The sequence below is a fragment of the Falco cherrug genome, chromosome 4 (assembly GCF_023634085.1).
Source record: "Falco cherrug isolate bFalChe1 chromosome 4, bFalChe1.pri, whole genome shotgun sequence".
In the NCBI taxonomy this organism is placed as follows: Eukaryota; Metazoa; Chordata; class Aves; order Falconiformes; family Falconidae; genus Falco; species Falco cherrug.
The window spans coordinates 112,126,374-112,145,370 of NC_073700.1; the positions used below are offsets into that span (position 1 = coordinate 112,126,374).

At 38.4% G+C, this 18,997-nt stretch overlaps 1 protein-coding gene across 1 annotated transcript in view; it reads right to left on the minus strand.

The window, feature by feature from the left end:
• Positions 1-15,358, minus strand: part of DNAH11 (dynein axonemal heavy chain 11) — a 134,346-nt gene extending 118,988 nt beyond the window's left edge. The window contains 12 exon segments of the mRNA XM_055707658.1: positions 70-162; positions 1,822-1,948; positions 3,058-3,129; positions 4,311-4,554; positions 4,966-5,001; positions 5,392-5,500; positions 12,532-12,572; positions 12,575-12,686; positions 12,775-12,863; positions 12,866-13,022; positions 13,653-13,937; positions 15,251-15,358. Of these exon segments, the coding sequence (XP_055563633.1) occupies positions 70-162; positions 1,822-1,948; positions 3,058-3,129; positions 4,311-4,554; positions 4,966-5,001; positions 5,392-5,500; positions 12,532-12,572; positions 12,575-12,686; positions 12,775-12,863; positions 12,866-13,022; positions 13,653-13,937; positions 15,251-15,358 (1,473 nt within the window).
• Positions 15,359-18,997: the final 3,639 nt, after the last annotated feature.

Below are 18,997 nucleotides of genomic sequence, written 5' to 3' on the forward strand. Positions count from 1 at the left end.
TTGAAATGGTCTATTTAATCTACATCCCAAAGAGTGCAACATCTGTGAAGGAAATTTCATATAACATACCTGGCCACTGCATCCACACTCATGGAACAGAACAAACTCCTTTTCTCTGCTGTACACCTCGAGGGAAACATTTATACATTCTGCTATATTCTCCTGAAATTTAAGACCAGCAACACTGTAAAAAGTTTGGCAAGACAATGGGCTACCTGTACCCCAAAATACCAGGTGTATAAGGAAACAATTTACCTTAGATTTGTGTTAATCACACTAATACATATCTCTATTAAAGTGGATGACTACCATGCTAACATTTGCTATACACAGTAAGATTTGGTGGTTCAACAAAGTTTAACCTATTTCTTGGCAACTAACTGGATAAGGTGAAGTCTTTGCACTAATCTTACAACTGTGTTTCTTATTCTAATGTTTTCAGCACACCGTGTTTCAATTGACCTTAGCAAGGAAATGCACTGAAGCATTTAAGTTTTAAAGACAATAAACAAAGTAAACCCCATTTCCCCCCCACAGTATTAGAACACTTATGCCAATCAAAGAAATAAGAAGGGTCCTTCTGATCTCCCTTAGGGTGCAGACTGACACGGCAACACTACCTGACCGTTGCACAATCACTACACAGAGGTTTTTATGGGAAAAGCTGGGGGAAAATGGTCACAGATACAGTCAGTAGAGTTATTTGTGCTGTTGTCGGTTGTTAGAAGAGTCTGAAGGCCAAAGATGGCTTGGTATAAAACTGAAAAGTCTTGAAATTGTTATTAATTATGGCTAATGCTTATTTAACAAATTGTTGATTCAGGTCTAAATGCCGTGTGTTACCACACACCTCTCCAAAGGCCATGGAGTCTGAAGATCACCGTCCATCCACCAGCATGCTGAGCCTGACAACTACAATAGAAGGTTTGTTTGGCTGCTCTTTTTACATGTAGCGTATAGCAACGAGCAGGCGAAACAAATGACTGAGATTTAGTTACGTGAAGAAGCTATGGGAGTCTACAATCATGTCTGAGAAGACTCGGTGTTGTTCAAGCCTCACAAGTCCCTCATCCTCTTGGAAAGTATCCGTTCTTCTGTTACACGTCACTTCCCTTCAAAAAAGGCTTTTCCCGAGACACACCAGTAACACTAGCACTCAAGAGAATTAATGGCTGTGGCTGGATAGTCAGTGAGGCCAGGAGTATCATCTGGCATGTAGATAACATAGTATAAAGCTTCTGAAATACATCAAAGTGCCTGTGCTTTTATACAAATTGGTCTCAAAGTGTCACAAAACCTAGCAGATCATTGTTCAAGGGGGCAAAACAGAAGGGTAGCTACAAAAACATTCCTCGTTCAATGGTCAGCCGCTCAGTCGGTAACAGCCTAACAGAGACCATAGATCTTTCAGCCTTACTTATCACCACTATGCATAGCATGCCTGAAATTCAATCAGTCCGTGCCAGAAGAATAGACTTGATGATCTCACTGACCTTTTCCATTTCTAATTCCTGCAAACCTACAATCCAAAAATCCAAACAACTGCAAATTGCATGCGGCTAAATTTCCAGCAAGAGACAGCACAGGATTTGTAACACTTCTCAGAATGATGGTTTCATCTCTCCCTTGCTGAACACCTTGTACTTGACCTAGCTGGGTGGCAAACATTTACTACCTTCCTTACACAAAATGTTCCTATTTGCAAAGCAAATGAACACTCAGAAACAAAGGTGCAGTTCTATGATACTATCGCCTAACACAGCTGGAAAACTTGCCTTTCTGTAGACAAAATGAAGTACATTAATACAAAAAGAGGCTCACCTGTTTTGGCCATGTCCCTTTTGAAAGGATGTCTAGCACATCTGCTGAAGAAACAAAATAAAAGTGAGGAAAAGCTATGTGCTTGGTTTCTAGCTATTCAGCCAGAGCTTTTTCACAAAGGGAAAGTCTGAAAATAAGATGGGTTTTAATGACATTAGCCTTTAATCACCCCAAAGCCAAAAATACCCTCCCAGTTATGTAAAAAATCAGACCAAACAGTAAACTAGACCAATATAATTCACTTTTGATTTAAAATAATAATGATGAATATGGCTGTAAGGAACAGAGAAGATAGCAAGCCTTACGTGTTTCCTTTCCAGAAACCAAAAGGGAACATGTTCTTTTTACTTACTCAGACCAAGGAACCCAAGAGAATGGAATTGTGCCCGAAAGGTCCCTGAAAAGGTAAGTTTGGCTAAGTGGAAACTCCCCTTCAACTTTCCAAAGAGTCCAGCCTTAGAAAATAAGGGACAAGAACAGAATTCCTTACTTGAGAAACCAGTCTAATGGGACAGCAAAGTAACCACTTTTTTAAAGATGCACATACATTATGTATGAAGGATAACAAACATGAGAACAAATGCTGGTATTGACACAAAAAGTATTAAGAATCAAAATACTCAAGTACATGCCTATCTGGAAAGGAAAAACACACATTAATTTGCGTGACTGATGCACTTCAGCTATTTGCTTGGTATTTCTCATAACAAAAGTGACATCTCAAAAAAATAGGTTTGTGTTTTGGGTGGTTTTTAACTTCCTGTTACAACTTTTTCCATGGAGAAACAGGCTGTGACTCCAAACATTGCTGCCTGTACAGGCAGGCAGAGTGAACATCAGTGGGAAGTTCAAGGCAGACCTTTAAGTGTGTTGACGCAGAACCTTTGCTGTACACATGAAAGCAAAGAAAGCTGTAAGCATGAAAGAAAGACTCCCAGCTCCCAGGTTGCGGATGGGGAGAAAATGAATTTAATACAAATTGAACACATTTTTAAGCCCTTTGACAATTTTACATGATGCAATACATGAATAGTGAACCTCAAAAGTCATCAATGCCTCAAATGTAATCAATCATCTAAAAAGCAGCAAAAATCCAATATGCCAAATAGAAACAAATGACAGAAATACCATCAGATCTCACAGCTAAACAAAAAGCAAATATGAGCTGACAGCTCTCATTTCCTGACTTCCAGAACTACGCTTTAGAACAACTCATAACCATACTGGAAATTTTACCTGTGCTGTAAAGCTTCAAAATTTTCATACACCTCTGGCTTGGTTGTAGCTTCCATCACGTTTTTGGCTTTTCTGTGCCAGTCACCAACTCCTGTACAGAAGTGCAAGGAAGTGGGTTTTTTTCTACTTTATACTGTTTACTATACTGGGACAACAAAGGCACTGGGAAAAAGAGCTGGAAGAAGGCACCTCATCAGATTTTAGCTTCCATTTCTTAAATGGAAAAAGAAAAAAAAATCCACAGACACCTATTTTGACAGTGTTTAGACTGAACAGGAAGGAAATGGAAAAGGAACAGAGAGAATTGTGCTGGAGGAAAGCAGATACAACTGATTATACTATTAGAACTCTTCTAACAAGATATAAATGACAGATTGTAATAGAAGCATTAAGTTGTACAATAATTCTGCTCGTGCCACATAAGCCCAATGCCTTTTTCAACACGTACTGAGAAGAAACGTCGCATGTTAAAAGCTGTGAACAATTTCACTGCTCTTAACAGGGTTCTCAACTCATACAAAAGGTGTGAATATAGATTATTATTTTTTTTTGGCATATAGTTAGACATACTGCTGCCCACAGTTTAAATTGCAGTTTTAAAAAATTAGAAATGTATTTGAAATTTTAAATGCAGAACCTCCCTACAGAACTGTATCTTAGTGCTTCAGAATTGTACGTAAGAAGAACTTCCCCTGACATACCCGGATTGAATTACAGGTACATCAATAACACACAAGTTGTTCTCTTCACTAAGCAAGGGTTCAGTGACTTTTCTTGGTCAGAATGAAAAATTAAGGCACGATATTTTGTGCAAGTTCAAATGTTTAGCTTGATTGCTGTAATTACGTTTGGCCAATAATAGAGGATATACTTGTATTTCAACCACTGTTGCCCGAAATGCGATGGAGCTTGGCAGCGGGGATTTCGGAAACTCAGAAGTATCATAGCTCTATGTGACTCCAGGAGGTTAAAAAGCTAACAAGGAGTAAATAAAAGAAATAAAGTTAAGCAAAGGAACAACCTGCAGAACTTTGTCACAAATCATCGTTGATTTTAATAATAAAGAATGCAAAATCCACTTCTGATATTCTCCCAAGTAAGCCTGAGACTCTAATAATAATGTTACTTCAGTGGGTTAGAAATAAGCCTAGCAAAGAAATACTCAAACTAAACTGCCCATATGGTATCATTTAGAAAAATATCTGTCTAAATACCCACTCTAAGTAATTCAAACGCAAGATATAAATGGACACAAAACACTAATTCTACTAACTTTCAAGTCTCTGTTCATTTCAACAAATCTGTTTGCATCTTCAGGCAGCTGGCTTCTGATGTCTTCAGAGCCAGTGAAAATACTTCCTAGATGTGACCACATGTGTTGAACTTCCACCCAAGTGGAAATGACAGAATCTGCCATGTTTAATTTATTTTGCCAACTTTTCACTTGTTCAGTGAAATATACCACATATTTACTTTTCAGAATTGTTTGCAGCTGAATCCGGAAAAAAAAAACCCAGTGAAAATCAGCACTAAAAGAATTTATCAAACAGAGGAGGGAGAGCTAGTAAGAGTTTAACAAATTCTCCTGTAACTTGTTATTATTGTATATCATAACAGAAGGCATCCTTAAACACTGCAAATGGACAGCATATTATTAATTTATTTTTTTTTTAAATGTAAGAAAATATAAGCTTAGAAAGCTGTAATTTTGTTTAACTCCTACATGGAGACAGGATATTTTTTTAGAATATATGTAGTTACATAGCATACCTATAATTTTTCAGGACTAACACCTGGAGAAAACACAACTACACAACAAGACTCAGGAAAAAAGTTTTAATAACCAAGTGTATCAAGGGAGTGAATAATATTGGTATACTAATAGTATTTTCATGAATTAAGTCCTTACTTGGTTGTTATCTAAAGTTTCAAGCAGCTCTTAATCTGAATTTTATTAAAGGAGCTTTGTTCCTGTGACACTCTTCATATGAAAATTCCATGGCAGCTCATGTGTTTGGCTGATTTCTGGCAAAATCTGGGAACAGGAGGAGTAGTAACTACATCCGTCTGTATATATTACATTTCATATTTTGAGTTGAGAATTTTAATTAAATTATATCTAATATCTAATGCACGCTTTAGATGGTAAACTACACCACAGACAAGAAGTTAGTTTCACTAGGCTCTGAATTTTGCTCCCTAGGTTAAGTCACGTGAAAATATTCACTTCTATTGTTAATTTCCTGAAACAAAACTAAATCAAACAAATAATTTGTTACATACCATTCTGAAAAAACAGAAGGAAAAAATGGGCACCTCTCGCCTTCTCAGTACCCAGCTCTTTGACAGGATTTTCAACTATACTTTGGACTTCATCTGCCTTATGAAGCGGGAGTCCCAGAAGGTCTGTCAAGGCAGAACTTTCTGCTACCAACAGCCTGACCTATAAGACAAAGGGACAGTAGAGAGAAAAATAAGTAAACGAATAAGAAAAATCAGACATAAGCATATAAACAAAGTGTTCAAATGAAATCCAAGTAAAAACCAACAGAGTAAGTCATATGCACTCTAGATACTGGATATGCCTTCAGAGTTGCACCCAAACTGAATTTAGTCAGCCTAGATGAAATACTTCTTGATGCTGTTATTGTTTTGGGGTTTTTTTCTCTTGTACTGTGACATATTGTGTACCATAACACTAAAAGACAAGTTTATTTGCACTGCTGCCATCAAAGTTGATGTAAACTACAGACACAATATTTGCACACTAGAAATCCTGGGGAGGGGTGGGAGTATTTGCCATATTTTGTTACTGCTTTGTAATATATTATTTAAAATCAAAACCTTAAAATTTTGATCAAGGCTTTGAGAAGGTGACAGTCGACCATTTTTTTCAATTTTTGTTTAAAAACTCAAAATTTTTATGCTAGGCCTGTTTAGGAGCCTTTTTCATTAAAAATAACATAAAACATGCTTTTATTAAAACTGCATGTAAAATTGCTTGGTATATTGGAAAATAAACATGCTGTTATGCTCACTCACTTCTGTGTTTTTATTTCAGCTTTCCAGTTTTCTTCATTTAAAAAATTATTTGTAATTGAACTTCAATATTTTTTTTCAAAATGGTTAAGAAAGTTTTTATTCAAATTTTGAAAATCAACAACTGGTCTGTCATATCTTAGAAACCACTGGGATTCTTTTTGAGAAATTGAAATTACTTTTTATTTTATTATTCATACAAACTTCTTTCTTTTTCCAGCTATATGATTGACAGTTGAGTAAAGCATATAAATCTCTACCCCTTTTGGCACCTCCCTTTTTTTTTGTTTTTTTGTTTGTTTTTTTTTTTTTTGTTTTTCCTTCCATCTACTGTCAGGTCAACAGTGTCCCTATGCATTAACTCTTAAAAAATGTACTAGCATGCTAATGTTTCAGGTGGCCTTTCTTCTTACCTTCCATTTCCCTCTGCCCATCATTTCTTCTGTTCACTATTAAGAAACAATCTCTTTTGCTCTCCAGGAAAGTTTCCAGTCACTTTGCTCAGTTTACTTATAAATATTGAATGGAAATTATTACTGGGAAGTATTCCCCTGTCCCAAACCAGGCAGGGAATCTTTCAAGCTTAGTGCTGTTTCCAGGCTCAGCAGGGAGACAGCCAGGCACAGAAGAGCCCTCTAACATAGCAAGCCAGGTCTCCTTCAGAGAATCGGTCCTTTTGTCTGAGCAGAGACTAAAAATTCAGTTCTCAACCCATGAGACGGCTCTGTCTGAAACTTAAATCTGTGCTTCCCTTACACGTTGAATAGCTGGCAGCTGTGGCTCTACCACACGCCTGACAGCACTGCTGCATCTATCTGCAGAGCATGAAAAACCGTCGCCAAGGTCCCTGGCTGAACACTTACTCCTGTCCCATTCACAACCTGGGACCAGTGTGTGTTTTTGCAGCTTCAATATTGCTCTCCACAATGACATCAGATTCTTCACCTTTCACCCCAACCCTCTACGTACATCGCAGGAAGAGACTTTTTTTATCCAAAGACCATGCTTCCGAAGGAACAGGATTAAAATAATCGCAATAATTACTTCCCATTAACGGCCACCTTGATAACTTTAAGAACAATGTGGATAGTTTGTCAGAAAGCTCTGCTTCCCTGCTTCACGTGCAGATGCGTGGGACAGCAGTGGATAGCACAAGACTAGGGAAGACGTTATTGTGGTCATTTGTTTATGTGGCAGACAAAGCAAAGGCTCTGGAAATGTACTTTCCAGTATGTCACTCAAAGTAATGGAACTGTGTTAACACTGCATTTACACAGTGATTTTATGACTCCGGTTGGATCAGTGCCAGATGCTCTGATGATTTAAATCTATTTTTCTTATTATTTCACTGCAGATAAAAGTACCCATAAAATTCATACACTCAAAACCACCGCTCAGAGGGGTAACGGAGACTCACACCCACCAGAGCGTGATGAACATGACACAAGCGATCAGCTCGCGGACAGCGATCAGCATGCTCTCCCTTCCAGGACCTGGCACGTGTACCACAGCGCATGACGCACAGTAATGAGCATGCGGCTATCTCAACCCTCCCCTTGCTTTTGCCACCCCTATCACAGCGTGACCACACTTAGTATGAGAATTGACCAGGTGGAGCCTGGAACTTTGAAGCAATTTAAGCCAAGACACCTGCTGTAAAGTCTGATTCTTCTCTTAAAGCACTACTGATTGCACATGCAATTAAACTTATTTATTCCTGAACAAGAAGAAACTTGATACCCATTAGGTTCAAGATTTCCTTCCTTCCATACTCCCTTGCTATACGACCTGTGAACCACAGCTATTCCTCTAGCGTCCTGCAAATAGTCTGGGGGCTTTATTACCATTTTTGCTTCATACGTCCCTTGTCCCATTGGAACCATCTTCCGCAGGGATACCGTCAACAAAACATTGCAAATGCTTCAAGGAAAGAAAGTTCCTTCCCTTTAAAAATGAGCACCTTTGCTGCAATTCCCAGCACTCTGGAGCTATGCCCAAGAGCAGAGCAGACAAACCTCTGCAGATTCCACCTGTCTCTAAAAATAATGGCTTTCATCTGGTGGGACCTGTCATAAATCCCCACCCTCTTTATTCTGTCACAAACTGCCTCAATTCAGAGAAGCGACAGCACGGTTTTACCATGTACCTCCGCAGGGACTGGAAACTTACCCAGGAAAATAAAGTTTTAAAGGAAAACCCCCCAAAACAAAACACGTTCCAGAACATTCAGTTTGGAGATGAGTAACAAATCCACTGAAACATCAAAGTGGGTGGGAAGAGTGAGGAAGGGGTGGCACCAAGACAGATAAATTGCAGAAAGAGACAGCTATGGAACCTGCCTTGGCAAACCCTCTGAGCTGCAGATCCATCTGTTCCTCATTAATCTGCCTCCGCTGGATTTCAGTCCAACCACCAATGCTGCTCTAAAACTACAGATAAAACTACAGATAAAAGCGTCAATAACATTTGGCAAAGACAAGTTTCTGCTACATGACAGATCAATGGTTGCAGGGGAAAGCCCCTCGCACAGCAACAGCTCCTGGACCCCATTCTTTTCCAACCCTACACCACCACTCCCTAGAAAGCACACGAAATTATCCAGCTTCTCAAAATTCAACCCAAAAGCCAAGCTTTTAAACAGTTTCATACTTTAGTATCTGATAGGTGTGCATACATACCTTTCTTGCACTATCGAACACACACCTGTATCTACTGAGGACATACAGGTACACCTGGGAGATGTGGGAGAACTGCCCCGCACCCCCTCCTCGCCATACAAATGCTACACACAAAATTATGGAAAGAAAATCTAGTATATACATTTCTGTCCTTGCTGATGAAAAACAACTGTTTGAGGGAAACAGAACGGTACAAGGCTGATTTCCCATACAGGTCTCTACACGGACTTTTCTGGACTCTGGCTTCTAGACTTCTACAGCTTTCTAATGTAGAGTCTTCAGTTCTGCAGTGGAATTTTCCAGCTTTCTGAATTTTTATTCAATGATTTTAACTATTCAAGCAAGCTATTGGTATTTAAAAAGCTCAAAATGAAACTACAGAGGTTGTTTTGCTTTGGGATTATCTTGAAACCGGTTAACTTGAGAACAGAGATGTTTTTGCTCCGGGTATCCTAAAACATAGCAACTGTATTTTCAACACCAAAAGGAATATAAAAATCTTCAGTATTTTAAAGTTCTTTTTTCTAAATCAAAAGTCTAACACTTCCAGGATCAACTTAAAAGTATAACATTCAAAACTTATTCTAACTTCATAATTACTTTTTTATATAAAAAAAAATCTTACATTAATATAAACACTAATACCCAACATTTCTTTAGCAACTGCACTTCTTTTTGACATTGTTTCATTTGCTTGAATCTGGAACAGCTACTTCAAGTAGTTTTGCAGATTCTTGCATCAGTAACATTTCTTTTTCCAGCATCTCAAGCTCTTGATTTGCCTTGAAGAAGAAAAGAGGACTCAAAGTACAGTTACAGGGTGTATTGAGCTTACCTAAACCTGGCAGTGAAATCTATAGAGTCTGGGTATATGATTCAATGTAAACACAGCTGAGAGCAATTAATGCAAAGAAGTTAAAACCCTGCATTTGCATTGTCTCTGAAAGCACCCAAAAGGCATACAAAGGACTCTATATTTGAACCATAAAAAGAAAAGTTGCATAGAAAACAGTTAAATTATACTTTTGCAATAAATCCCTTAACTTATTAAACCACTTTTCCTTACTTTAAAGTTGTATAAATCTTAACAAAGTCCCATCGTGACATTTTAAAAAGATCCACTAAATAGTCCACTTTAGACTACTGTATTCAAGAGCATATTATGCTGACTTTTCAAAAAAAGAACAAGAACAAAGAATATGAGCAAGTACTCTGATTTTTGTTATTTTATCAGTAAGCATACGTAACATTGGAAGAGAAACAGGAGAAATCCAGATTTGCCAAAAATACAAAAGAAAGCAAAACAAAAACCCACAAACAACCCCCAAAAAACCCCAAGCCACAAACCACAAATATTTTAGTAAGTACACTGAAATATCATTAGATATAGTACTGGAATATTTACAAGTATGTATGTTTTTCTGAGATTCCCTATTACCTTATCAAAACAAGCGTATGCATTTTCTGCACCACACTGAAAGGGAGCTTCCATTTTAAATCTTTCTCTGAATTCCATCTGCTTCCCCGATGAAACACACCTGTCACTATTGTATTCTCATTAAAAAAGCAGATTAAAAAAAAAAAAAGTCTGATCCCAGAATTCAACACACATCAAGTAAAGTGAATTTTCTTTTGATAACTGCAACATCAGATGCCTGAAGAGGAGTTATTTGTGCTTTACTGACACAGCTCTCTTCTGTAACAGCATTCCGTTTTTCAGGCAATTCTTAAGTTAACAGAGTAGCATTATCTTGAAAGAAAAAATGTCAGATGCGGCAGAAATGTATCAGCAAAATTTGTGTGTTAAAGAGTGAAGACACCTCAAAACCTGTCTATAAAAAACAAATTCAAGTGTCGGATCTCTTTAACCACAAGCTATACTCTACGTCACAGATTTTACTAGAATTTTTGTCAACTTTAAAATAATTACTTGCATGGATCATTGGTAATCAAACTACTTGAACTTAATGGACTCAGTTATTTTATGTATAATGACATAAAAATTCATTCAAAAATATGCTGGGGATCTTCCACGCAGTCAAACAGGCAGCTCCACCCCTGCTGCTTTAACACATTTCAAATATATAAAGCTGACCTGGAAATAGCTTTCTCATTCTACAAACCTCTCCAAGATCTCTAGTAAAACCCTTCAGTGAGCCATGTGGAAAAAAAAAAACAACCAAAAAAAACCCCAACAACATTCCGTCATGATGAAAAAAATACCCTGACAGGTTTTTTGTCTGTGTCAAAAGTACAAGAAAGAGAAGCCCAAGCCCAAGTTGCTTCAGAGCCATTAGAAGACTAGTTTAAGGCCCATGTCAGAAATCCTACATTTATTTTCCTAGTCATCACCTCAGTCTGGTTTGGACAAGATTGACACAGAAATAGAAATCCTACTGCAGACTGGAAACCTCACTGAAACTGATGAGAAGTTTTCGTTTTGACTGATTAGCTTATCTGATGAAAAACGTTAGTTGAACCTCTACCCAGTTATATTTAATGCTATTTACAGTGTAGCACATCTCCCAAACCAGGCCAAATAAAGGTGTCTCGTACGCAAACGCTGATCTCAAAGCCACAGCTTCACAAGCTCTTCTAGTGTCAGCAGGAACCACCGCAGCCGCGGGGCTTTTTAAAACCCAGTTTTGCTTACTTCAGATAATCCGCCCAAATTTCACTTGCCACCCAAAAGAATTGTAACTGGGATATGGGTGCAGGCAGAATACTTACAGAAACAAACAGCTGAGGATGTCTGAAAGACAGCATCACCCAGCAGGCATCAGATCCCAGCTTTTGCACCCAGGCTGGGACGCAGCCCCAGACTACTGCTCACTGCATTAAGGAAGGCAGAGCAGCGTAGGAAGTACGCTTACTGGAGTTTCTGTATGGCTCTGCTTCTGGGAGGAGGCTTATGAATGTGAATGTGGCTTGATCATTAATTAAAAAAATAAAATAGCAAAAACTCACTACGGACCTCATCAGAACAAAACGTAACAGCTCTTTTGAACTGATTTTCCATCATTTGCGTAAAACAGATCTTTTAAAGGACATAAGCTACCTGGTTTTATTGCTGGCAGTTGAGAAGGAACAAGGAGAATGGAATTATTTTACATCGCTGAGATCAAATACTGCTATTTTAGGACTATATACGCATGTGTAAACATGAAATATTTCTTTTGATACGGTACCCCTAATGGAGCTTAAACGTTGCCTGGCATCTTACATCCAAATTAGGTTTCCTTAGGTTTCTAACAGTGCAACCATCTCTTTTAAAGGTTCAAAGAGTTCATCGGCAGTTGTCTGCCTCACCTGCACAGCGAAGAGGTGCCCCATGATTTCTACCAGAACACAATAACCTCCCTTGGTCACCTCTCCTTTGAGCGCGGCATCTGTCACTTTTATACATTCTTGTAAGTCAGTTAGACTACCAAAGAGAGAGAGGTAGGATGACAAATATTCCTTTCTGTAGCGAATAAGAATGTTATTTATAAGAGAAAACAAATACAGTTTTACTACATTATTTTAAGACGCTCTGGTCCTGATTTTCAGAGGTGGCAAGTGCTACTACTGAGAATTATCCCAACAGGATAAGCAAGTAAAAGATCTGGAAAACAAAACACCACTAAGAAAATAAAGATTTAAAAAGCTGCAAACCCAGCTCATTGAATTATTACATGTAAAAACACCCCAAGCTTACATTTATATCTTTAGTGCACGTAAACATGCACACACACCCTCCATTTTAACAAACAATGACAAATTGCAGGAGATACTCCTTAAACATCCAGCTCCATTCTTAATGCTTAGCAATCTCATTTTGAAAGGCTTCATATCTGCTTTAAACCAACTATCAAAAACATTTGAGCCTTCAAAGCTGCTTATCTGAACATACATGTTTTCATAGATGTCAACCTAGAACAGGAGAGAAATAGATATATCTACTCCTCAAATTTCACACACACACTAAATAGCCAATTACTAGGACTAGTTGCTTTCTTGCCTGCTCTTTAAACAGTTCCATAGTGGGAGGCTGTTGAGAAAATTCACCAGTAAGGGGCATCTTTGTGGATGCTAAACCATGACCATAGGAAGGAATTCCTTCATAAAGTCAGACCAGCCCTCCAGCCAGAGATGCACAGGGCTAGCAAGTGATCTTCTGTACTCCAGGGTGTCGTCGGTAACATTTGCCACACTCTCCATAATCTCTTGGTTGATCTGTCAGAAATCAGACATGTTGTCCGTATCATTCTAGGCATCAAACCAAAAGTTTTCTTATTTCAGTAGGTGAGACAGTAGTATCAATTGCTTAAATTTATATGCAGATGAAAGACCGGAATTCCATCCCTTTTCCCCAGAGATCTATTAACAATAAAAACTACAATTCATGCAGCTCTTCTAATTTCAGGTTTAACATTTCGTTATATGAACACAAAACCAAACTGTATACACACCCTTTGCAAGTTACTCAACTCCAAATAACAACTTTCATGGCCAATATATAATTCTGCCCAGCAGTTCAGTGGAGAATCCCTTACTCGTCCAAGAGGTCAAGTTTCCACTACGTGCAGATTTACAGAGTTCAACACGCCACCCAAGGTGGAAGCTTACAGCGCAGGAACCGAGAGATGAATATTCAGCTCATTTCAATGAGCTCTGTGGAAAATGGACAACTTCATTCTGCTGCTCACGGGTGCAGAAGTGGGTGGAAGCACGTCTAACTCCCGTTAGAAGTTAACGGGACTGTGCCTCTATAAACCGCATAACTGAGAGAACAGGTGAGGCTCAGGATTTGAAGACTGATGCTATTAAATGAGTTTGCAACTAAAAATAAACTTCTTGCATGGTAGGATTAATTGGATTCATTGTTTACAGACACACCTGGTACTGTTCTGATCCCAGGTGTGCTGCTGTCTTTTTCACCTGGGCAGACATTTGGAAAACATCACCCAGGTGTTCATCTACTAGGTTATAAAAGCCATCACCAGCCTCTTTATCCAGAGAAGGTTCAAATTCAATCTCTGGACTATTAAGGTTCATTTATGCTTGGAAAAGTGGAGCTGGCTTCAAACTATCTTCTATGTTCTCCAAAAAGAAGTCTAAAGAATGCATTATGGTGTTAAATATAACATTGACCGCAATGTCATCAACATATTCTATATAAATCTTCCGAGGCAGAGAAATCTTAATTGAAGAGCTTTAAATCTCCCTAAACAAGCAAATAAAGAAAAAAACAATTGAAAAGTACAATAATATAGGGCTGTGTTAAAGTGTATCTTCATTCAATACACCTCCTTGTTTCAGTATTACTTTATATAATTGATGTACATCATAAACCAATGCTCTCTAATATTTCTTGTATCAGGTGTGCTCCTGGACCATACCTTGGTCAGTGTAGGAGACTCCTGAAACTCCTTCGAATTGCATTTACACTACCTAAACTCAGTGCAAAGGTGAAGGCAGCCCTGCACTGACAAGACTACAGGTTGGCATAAAACTGTCGTACAATACAGCATCACATTTTGTAAGACACTTCTGCATGTTTGTTCTGCATTGCAGTACCAACCCTTGTTATATTTAATTAAACATTAAAGAGACCTTTATTCTGATCTTTTTAAATAAATATAAATAGTATAAATAAAGGCAGTATTACAAATAAAATTAGAACTGAAACTGACCTAAAAGGTACTCCAGAGAGTAACACTACCATTAATATTGATAACAGACACAGAAATTTGCTGCAGTAGTCACAGAAGCAGGTTCCTCAAAAAATTAGCAAAACTGGGGCAAAAAGACAAAAAACCCCCCTGCTCCTGCATTCACACCTTATTCAAGTTCTTTGTCACTGTATGGCATATCACTTGTAGTCATGTAATGCAGCAGTTCAAAACTAAGGATATCATAATTTGATTCAGCATTCATAAACAAACTGTAAAGTTATCTGTTGCATATTTTTAATTATATGTATATATAAAAGGATGGAATATTCACATTTCAAATTAAAATTATTTCACAATATATCTAATGCAAGAAAGTGTTTCTGCACAATTTCTCCAGCTGCAGAAATTTACCTATGGGGATCACAGGAACAACACAGCTCAGAGTTACAAAAATGAGACAGCAGCGCTATCATGACTGCAGCTTGCCATTCATTCCCCATCTACCAATTTTCAAAAGCACTAACGTTGCTCTCAAATGCTGCCCAAAAGTATTCTCCCTTCTTGCTATTTGTCTTCAAACATCAGTCTTCAAGAACTTTTATGGGGTTTGTGCAATAATGCAAATAATTGAACAAAACCACAAATGACTAAGCATTAATAGTCAAATATTTAACACACGTATCACCACATCAAATACAGCTCACTTGGCTGTGGCCTCAACAAGATGATGGAGCTGGTAGCTATCTTCTTGCAGCATTTTCTGTATCTTAGCAAGTCTTTCTCCTTCATCATCCAGCTATAACAGAACTTCTTTCTTACCTTTCCTGAAAAAGAGGGCATGTTCCATCCGAGCGCTCGTAATTCCCCGGATTGACTAACATTTTCCTTCGGTTGCTGAACACCCTGCTCCAAATCACACACTGACATTTTCACTTGTTTGATGTGGTCTCAGTGGGCTGTCGCCTGCCACACGCACGTTTCCTCTGCTTCTCTTAGCTGGTCATCGATAGTTCGCAGCTGCTTTTCAACCAGAGAATATTCTACCTGTAGAGTAGCCCGCATTAGCCTGCTCTACAGCTGAGTGACGATTTCAAGGCTTCTGATACATTGTTCACGAGAAAGACACACAAAGGATGAAATCCCTGCAATGTCCCACACATGATGGCCCATTACTGGGCAGAACAGCTATTTGAGGGAGGTCTATACACTGTGAAAGGGAAAGCATGCGGACCTTCAGTCTCTCAGGACAGAAGAGGCTGCTGGACAGAAGGTAAGCTACAGGAGGGCAACTGGACCCACAGCCTGGAAGCTCCAGACTGGCAGTGCCCCCAGGGATCTCGTGCTCAGCTGCAGCCAGCACGGCAAGCTGAAGGGTAAAACGTGGGCAGGATTCTGTTAGACAAAGATGCAGTATTTCCTTTCAGCAACAGGACACTTAGAGCCATGCACATGCTCACACATACGCACACAAGTTGCAAGGGACCGGAGGAAGAAAAAAAAAAAAAAAAAAAAAAAGAAACCACACTTTGCTAACACATCCCACCACCACGAACATTTGCAGAATTGTTCCTTTTGTCACGTACAGCTACAGCAGAATCTGCAATGCTGGGTCGGCTCAACAACTAGACACGTTTCACCTCTCTCCAAAAAGCCACTAGTTACAAGAAGGAAAGAAACAGTTTATCTTACATTTATCCTTGCAGAAGCCTCAACACAATGACTTTTTGTTTACTTTGCATTTAAATCTCAGACACGAAGGCATTAGAATACCTTTTTGATGACTGGAGTATAAGAAAGCATACAGGAGACATCTTTAAATTAGTATTCAACAATCTAAGGGTAGGGATCTAAGGGCTTTTTTTGAAGTTTGATAACTTAACCGCTGCATTTTACAGGGAAAGAGCTAATTGTCATTATTATATTCCTCCGTGCGTCTCTGGGGAAACCACTTACTACTGTAATAAACTTCTCTACCATTTAAAGTAAGAACAAAGACAACAAGATAAGCAAGATTTAAGATTTACTCATACCCTAGAATATTACTGTCATCTTATGAATATGGAGTCAAAGAGAAACATCAGATACAGATTTAGTTACAATTATACATACATACCTTAGGATCAAAACTCACACTCAGAAGGTTATTTTTGGGATTACACTTCATTAGAGGTTGGTCTAAATTAAACTGACAGACTTCGTCCACCTGCACTTTCCATTCACAGCAGGTCCAATCTACATATTGGTCATGGAATTTCAACACGTCTACATATTTCTGAGAAATAAAAGGAGCTTCTGGACTTTCTAAGACTCTGCAAGTTAAAAACCACACCTAAGCAGTTTTCTCCTGTTGATTATAGCAATTCACGAACAAATTCTGGCGAAAAATTGTAGCTTCCCACATCAGTCATTTTTAGATGAAGGTCTGTGGATGCTGGCCGTTTTTAAGCTATCCATTGATTTACCAAATTGAACTAGAGGGAAAAGATGCATAAAAGAAGTGAGAACACTGGGAACAATTAAAATTCCGGGAAAACAGGAGCATATGTGTGTGTGTGTCCCCTTGCACATTACTAGCTATGTCAGTGGTCCACAGTTGGAATTGTTATTACTCAATAATTTAATTCAGGTATGCCTAAGACACCTACTGTAGCTTTCCGTCCTTTGTGCTGCCACCTAAAACACATTTTCTGAAGGATTAGGAAAGGAAAGAGAGATGAAGCACAATTTTTAAATAACTTGGATGTCCAGGTCCTCCATAAGTATCTCTGAAAGTGCTGTCACCATAGACCACCACCACTGTTTATGTGGGATATGTTAGTGTTGATCGGAAGCAGAGAAACTCCTGGGTTTGCTAGTCACTGACTCACCCAAACAACCATCAAGCAAACCTCTCACAGTTATTAAAAAGCAATTCCGAGAGTCCTGCTGAGTGCATTTCAATGCAGAAACAGGAATTTTCCAGACTATACCATAAAATTTGAACTGTACACATGCAAAACACGGATTCTTATATTTACTTTGAGTAAGAGACCACATTATGCAGATCACACACTTGCTCAGTGACTAGCAACGCCTTATTTAAAGGCTCTTAGCTTTCCACTAAAGCACTGACTGTGTGAACGCTCACAGGCGAGCCAGGTGAGTAGGACCAAAATGCCTGTATTCATTCCTTCCACTCTCCAGACCATTTAAGGCTTCCTGAAGTAACTGGCATAGTTTTGTTAATTATTTCATTCCCTTCTTCCACCTGCTTATTAAAACAGAAATTAAGCCATTATGAACCAACAAGAAAATAATCTTTTACTTTTGCATTGTGCAATACCTTTTTAATGTGTTCATCATGTGTATGTCTTAAATTATCCAGTTCTTCATCAAACATTTCCAATAAAATATTGTAATTTGGGCTAAATATCTGCATGACAACAGGGTTTTTTTGAAAGCTTCCGAAGATCATTAAAATTTTTAAAAGGAAATATTTTTTTAAAAAAGGGGGGGGGGGGAAACAAACAGCAAAGTAAGAGTAGGTTACTTTCTGTAATACTCTCAACTTGAAACCTCATCAAAAATGCTTCTGAAGTAGAAGTATTGGAACTGTACCAAGTATAATGTATGTATATAAGGTATGTGCCATGTGCTGATAGACCACAGATTTCCAAATATGTTCTTAAATTGTACTAAACAGATGAATTCTAGAATGCTGAAGAGTAACAGGTTACCTTAGATCCTAGATAGTATGGAACTAGGATTTCTAGATCCAGGCACATACCCCACACTCTAAACCTAAATTTCTAAATCCTGCCCTGCATTTTTCTAACCTGTGTGTTTTCTCCCCTTTTCCAGCTATATCCTCTGTCATAAGTCACTAGCCCCTTCCTGCAGCATCTCACACAATTTCAAACTCTTAATTGTAAGTAAATGTTTTCTGGGTGAAAAAGAATGCCTACTGCTGTAAAAAAATTACCAAACAAGGGGCAAGTAGGCAACTTCTGTGAGGATGTCACCTTCCATTCTCATTGCTATGTCTAAAGACAAGTTATCTGCCTTTTGAAAGAGTAGATTTAATACTGTATTATCTGAACTCAGCGAGAAAATAAGTTTGTAAAGGAACAGGGTAAACACCAGCACTAAATGCAAGAAACTCACTTAACAGCTAACAATGCCAAAAGTGACAACCTATGGATAATTAATTTACTCAGGCTTTGTAGTTCAGTATTAATCATTACTGCCTCACACCTACTACAACCAATTTGCAATCCTTTTACACGGTTTGAGTGCGATGTATACAATGTCATAGAAACGTATGTGTAAAAGGCACTTCAGGAGTAATTAGTCCATCTTCCTGCCCCACAAAGAGGTCTGCTATACCTATGCCATTTCCAAGAGATGTATTTCTAGCCTTCCTGAAAGATTTTTCAGTATCGAAGAGCCTGTCACCACCCCTAGCAAGCTATTTCGGTAATTCATTACGCTTGGCATAAAGTGGTTTTCCCAGTCATCAGGCTTGAACCTTCTGCACTTTAAGTTAATTCTGTTCTGGATGTAGAGAACAGACTATTTCCTTCCTGT